This window comes from Strix uralensis, chromosome 4 (assembly GCF_047716275.1).
Source record: "Strix uralensis isolate ZFMK-TIS-50842 chromosome 4, bStrUra1, whole genome shotgun sequence".
Classification (NCBI taxonomy): domain Eukaryota; kingdom Metazoa; phylum Chordata; class Aves; order Strigiformes; family Strigidae; genus Strix; species Strix uralensis.
The window spans coordinates 36,965,858-36,971,857 of NC_133975.1; the positions used below are offsets into that span (position 1 = coordinate 36,965,858).

Genomic DNA, 6,000 nt, shown 5'->3' on the forward strand with positions numbered 1-6,000 from the left:
TTCTTAAATGGCACCTGAACTCATACAATTGGAGGAAATGCTTACACGTATAATAGAAATGCTACTTGAATGTTTGAGGTATGTGAGGCAAAAAGCTTTCCCGAGCAGTCAGTTGGGTATTGCTGGGTGAAAGGAATCCGTGGAGAAAATACCCACCCCATGAACATTTCCTGAGCTGCACCTATGAAAAACCAGCACTCGGCTTCTCTTTTGGGGCTGCCATCAAGTGACCAGAGCTACTGATCTCCATGAGTACTTAAGAGGCCAGAGGAAGCTCGCTGAGGGCACTTAGATGTCCTGTGCTCCAGCTGCTTTTTGCAGAAGGCCTCTTGCAAATCTCTCCCCTGCGGTGCCCCCCAGAAAGCCCCCTGAATCCTCCTCCTTGGAGAACTGCAGGTTGTGCAGCCATATAATGGAATAGCTAACTCTCTTGGTTTTGTCTCTCATGCCTTGGTTAGGGTGGAGCCTGTGTGTAGACTGCCAGTAATGACTCCCCAAACCTCCTTTGACAGAACATGCCATTGCAGCATGTGTGATGGGGAGAGGACTGGATGCTCATCTTTCCTGGGTGAATCTCTTCCCTGTGATGGGGGACGCACCATCAAGTGACAGTGGTTTTCCCAGCAGCCTCAGCTGTGTTGACAATTTGGGTGGTGCTGTTTGAGAGGTCTTGGGTCTCTGTGCCTCCCTGTTGGCAGGAGGATGCTCTCTCTGGTAACGGAGGAGACACTTCCATTTGGAGCTCTGAGTGTTTTGTTGTCTGTGTCCATTTTTATCTCTGGCATACTGGGAATAAGGCCTTTATTTCCATCAGAAGAGTGGGCAGAGCCTCTTGAGTTCTGGAGAGCCACCAAGGTTTAGGCACACAACTTCAGAAAGGCAGAAATAGCTGAGAGCAAAGACAGTCAAAGCCAGCTGCTAGAGGCTCAAGCTTTTAGAGATGGGTTAATTCCTGTGCAATTTGTGGATGTTTCTGTCTTCATCTTGTTACTCGGAGCACTTTGCAAAGTTGCATTCACTCATATAGTCTTCCCTTCTTTTTTTCCCCCTTTCCTAGGGACGACTTCATTGGCAGAAGAAAAACATTGAAGGCAAACAGTATCTCAGCAATCTGGGAATGAGGAACACTTCTCATATGCTTCCCAGCATGGCAACTTTTGTAGCCAACAAGCCTGACCTCCAAGTCACCATCAAAGAAGAAAGCTGCCCACTGCCTTACAACAGCTCCTGGCCCCCTTTCCCAGACATCCCTCTGCCACAAGTAGTGTCCACAGCCTCCACAAGCAGCAGCCGGCCGGACCGCGAGACACGGGCCAGCGTCATCAAGAAAACGTCAGACATCACCCAGTCAAGAGTCAAGAGCTGCTAAGCCTTTGACGGTGTGGTTTTTTGGCTTTGTTTTGTTTGGTTTTGTATTTTACATTTCTCTAGGAGAGGTTCATCCCTTGACACACACAAGACAAATCTAAGGTAAAGCCTTGGCAATATAAAACATTGCTGTGTCCAACTCCAGTGCCGGAGTGTTTTTAACTCAGGACTCCAGCCGTCAGTACGTACACCTGAACCCAGGCGGATTTCCAAGGTTGCTATGTAGGAAAACAACCCAAGAACTTTGGCCCACTCGCAGGTTCCAGTGTTTCTTAAGAGGACCAACTGACCACAAGGGAAGTGGTGCTGCTGCGCTTCTTGCTGTCAAGGCTATGATGGAACTGAAAGCCTCAGAATGGAAGAGAAAATGTGAACTAGCTGGAATATTTTTAAATAAAGAAAAATCTATTGTGAATATTGTACATAGTGCAGTACTAGCAATGTTGCAGTCTGCTTCTGCACCTTATTAAGAAAGCACTTACAAAAGGCCTTTTATTACCTTGCTCTACTTAATGGCACATTGAAGGTCCCTTCCCACCTGTATTCTTTTCCAAGGCTATTCTTGCTAAAGTGTCTTTAAAGAATAGAGGAAAGGAAAGGAAGTTAAAACTTCCCATGTGGATTTCATACATTTTAAGACTGCTTTTCTCATGTTTGTTTCTAATCTGCTATGCTTGAATGCCGCGTGGTACAATAGGAAAAGAAAAAAAAGAAACCTATTACAGAGATATTATGCAAATTCCCAGATTTAAAAGAAGAAGAAGAAAAATACTCTAATTCTAACCAGAGCAAGCTTTTTTATTTTTTATACAGGGGAATATTTTATTCAAAGTAAAATTCTAAAGTGAATATAATTTTTTTTAATCTTTTCTACAGCAAATTTATAATTTTAAGATTCAGTCCTTGGTTATCAGCAGTTATTACATCCTTGTGGCACATTTTTTTTTTTAATTTTGTAAAGGTGAAATAGCTTTTATGAGCTCATGTAGCAATCAGATTATCCTGTGGATTGATAATAAATATGGTATATAGTTAAATTTTTAATAATCCTCTTGTTTGTCTCTCTTTTTTAATCTTTCAAAAGCCCCAGATGGCATGGGTTTGATAGGTGAATATGACCTCTCAGAGTGAGCAATTAGCATGAGCCACCTTAAAATTTCTGGAGTACCCATCTAGTGATGGGAAGTACTGTGCTTGAGGCATCTTGAGGAGGAAAGAGGAGCTAGAGTTTAAACGTGGCGTACTCAAGTTTGGCCTCATGTGCAGAGGTGGGAAGTTGGGGCACCTCTTCTGCTGTTATTCTGTGGTTGGGCTTTGAGCAAGTCACCTCATGGAGGGGATCTTGTGAAAGTCCATCCCTCACCCAACACAGGCTCAGTTGTGCTTGCCCCATTCCTCATAGATCTCTGTTTATCTTGCTCGCAGTTTCTTTGTCCGGACAAATTTCTTTTTGCAGAGTTTCATGCGATAACTCCTTATTGGTGGAATGAATCAGAAGTCAAATATACATTCCCCAAGGCTTTCAGCCATCTACCAAATGATGGCAAGTTCTGATTCCTCTGGGTCTTTGAGGGAAGCTGTTGAGTATCTAATTAAGGGTGTGCAGTGGCTTGCAGGGTTTTGTGATGGTGGTGGACAGGCTGTGCCATAGACTCTGTGAAGTGCTGTACACTTCGGGCTGTCACTGGCTCAGGCAGAAGTTGAGAGCACTTACCCTCTTGCAGTTTTTTAAGCTGTTGGAAATTGCACAGATTGATTCAGGTATGTAAAATATGTGGACACAGAGTGTCCTTCAGGTGTGATTAGCATTCTGATACAAGCTCGACAGATAGCTGAGCCAAATGCCGTGTATATTGGGCTGATGAGCAGTAACGTGCACAAAAATGGCTGTATCACAGGGAGACGTGCTAATCGGCTATTGAAAATGAAAAGCAAACAGTAGGATTTTGCTGTGTTCTTAACCTGATGCCACAGTTCCAAATTTTGTCACAAGTCCATGTGAAACTTGCAATTTTGTCTTGCCAACCCACTGCCCGGAGGCCTGGGAAGACAAAGTTAGAGCTTTGGTTAAGGTTGGGAGGAGGAGGAAGCCCCGAGCAGTATTTAAAGTGAGGCTGAAAACTTGTAATGGTTAAAATCATCATATGTAAACTTTCTGGTCTCTGTCCCTTTCACTTGGTTCTGCAGAGGTCACAAGGTTTGGTCTTCCTCAAGGAGGTTGTGTCTCAGGCATGTGCATGATAGTGAGTCTCCAGCATCCCAAGCCCTTTGACAGCAGGGTTATGAGGCTCATGGCAGGTTTCTTTTTCTTGATTTTGGGGCTCCCTTGGGATTATTTTCATATTTTCTTAACACGGTCTGTTTTGGTTTTTTGAAGTTTTTCCAAACTTCCCAGCTAAAGTTTGGAAGTTGCTCTGTAGCATCTCCTAGCCCCTTTTAAGATGATGGGCTCTTGTTTGTTAGGGAGGGACTTTGTAGGGCCACAGACAAGCTGGAGCTGGAACGGACCCCTGGGGCACATTGGGTCCAACCTTCCCTTGAAAGCAGGATCTTAGAGTGGGTTATCCAGGGCCCTGTCAAACCACATCTTGAATATTTTCAGCAAGGAAATTTTCTTCTAGGCTTCATGAATCCATTTCTTCCAGCCTTTCTTTGTGTGGCAAGTTACCTGCCCTGTGGCTGGCCCTCAAGGTAGTGTTGTGGTTTGGGCTGGGAGCTGCAGGTGGAGAGTTGGTTGGAGTCAGGGGAGACTTGGGACTGGGAGAAGAGTCATCTCCTGATGAATTTTTATTGTGAGGAAGGAAGAGTTGCGTTAGGTAGAAGAGAAAGCCCAGAGCTGCAGTTGTGCTGGGACTGGGAAGGGGCTGCTAAACTCAGTGGAGGGCTGATGCTTGAACCCTCCTCTAGGGAAGGATTGTTTTTGGATAGGAAGGGCTGCAGCGCTGAGCCTAGGGCGAGGGTCAGAGCTGAGGGAAAGAGAAGGCTCCGTCGTGTGGGACTGGAAAGCATCTTGTAAACTAAGCGCTGGTGCTCATCTTCCCTTCCGAGGAGTATTTAGTCTGTGGATGGAGAGAGCCTCTTGCCTCTGGCGCAGCCTGGATATAGTATTAAGAGTTAAGGCTGAGAAAAAGCCCAGAGGTGGGGTTGTAGGGGGGGCTGGAAAGCATCTTTCAAAGTAGACAGAGCTGACTCAAGGCTTTTGCTTTTGTGAAAGCAGGGCTGCTGTTTGCCTCCACAATGGCTGCTCTCTCCTCACTGTTAGATTGGCGGTGTTAAATGTTGGTATGTCTCTGCAGGCCTCCAGGCAAGCAGCCGTGTCCTGTGCATTATATACTGCGAGAGGCAGTGGGCTTTCCTCGTTCATAGCAGCAGTTTGAGCTCCCTGTCCCTCACCCACGGCACTGAGGAAGCATCTTGGAGGCTTTGTACCTTCCTGCAAAGCCCCTTTTTATATCTGACCTTCTTGCACAAGTGCTTCCTGATCTCAGTCCTGTGTGTCCATCTGAGAGATGGAACACATTTGGCCTTTATGGTGAAATATTTCATCTTTTTCAGTCCCCGAGGCTTACTCAGGTGCCTGCATGGAGCCTGGCCTCCAACAGGGCTGCTGAAGAGGAGTGAGGACTGAGCTGCCTTTTCTGTGTCCTATGTGACTTCAGGTGAGAGCCTGCCTTCAGCAAGCCCTGCTGGTCACTGGGGTAAGGAGGTGGTTGCCCAGAGGCTGCCCAAGTGTTTCTACATATATAAATGCTTGTCTGCAAAGTAAAATGTCACTTGCCAGGAGAAGGATTTGCTACTCTTAGCTTCAGCCATCTGAAATTTAGGAGTAGTCAGTGGGGAAAGGCAGGCACCTCCAGTTTAATGCATTAACGTTTACGTAGCTAAAGCAAGTTGTGTGGTCACATCTTGCCTCTGGTCATTTCATGCAAGGGTTGGCGCCAGCATACTGATGGCTGGGTAGCCTGTCTCACCCTCCCCTGGGTCCTGTGAGGAGGGCAGCTGAGCTGCAAAACCACAAACCCCTACCCTGCTCCGGTAGCTGCACAATAGGAGACACACACACACACGTACCTCTGGGATGGGTGTGCATACTTGGTAAATTCCCCTGTTCCCAGGGCTTATACATTTGAAGCTCTTCCAAGAGGTATCCAAGCACTGGAGTTACAGTATGTGTCCATAACACTGTTGCATCAAAGAGAGTATCCACCGTGCAAAGGCAGTGACGCTTCTGCAGCTTGCTCAGACCAAAAGCAGTTGGCCAGCCTCAGGGTGATGTAAAGGCAAAGGAGGATTTCTTCAGGCTGGGACATCAGATGTTTTTTCTAAAATGCAGTGTTTGATTAGACTTGTTATCCATGCTTGCAAAACTATGCAAAGTCATAAAAAAACATCTAGCCTTTAATAGCGCAGTTCTGAAACACTGGAAACCAGATGTCTGTCCATTAGCACTGCGAGTAATACCAAGTTAATCTCGTCATACAATTTTGTGACTTGGTCAGTAGGCGAGCCTGCAGAAATCTCCCTGAGCACAGGCTGGGAAGGAGGTAAGGACCAGGCTCTCCCTGTGCAGCTCCCACATGGCTTGTGGCCAGGATGCTATCCATGCTCCGACAGCTCAAGCAGGGGAGCTCA

At 46.3% G+C, this 6,000-nt stretch overlaps 1 protein-coding gene across 3 annotated transcripts in view; it reads left to right on the top strand.

Moving 5' to 3' along the window:
* Positions 1-2,415, top strand: part of IRF2 (interferon regulatory factor 2) — a 43,557-nt gene extending 41,142 nt beyond the window's left edge. For all 3 annotated transcript variants that reach the window (XM_074866402.1, XM_074866399.1, XM_074866400.1), the window contains one exon: positions 1,058-2,415. In XM_074866402.1, the coding sequence (XP_074722503.1) occupies positions 1,058-1,369 (312 nt within the window). In that variant the 3' untranslated portion in view covers positions 1,370-2,415. The remainder of the gene's footprint in view (positions 1-1,057) is intronic.
* The last annotated feature ends 3,585 nt before the right edge of the window (positions 2,416-6,000 follow it).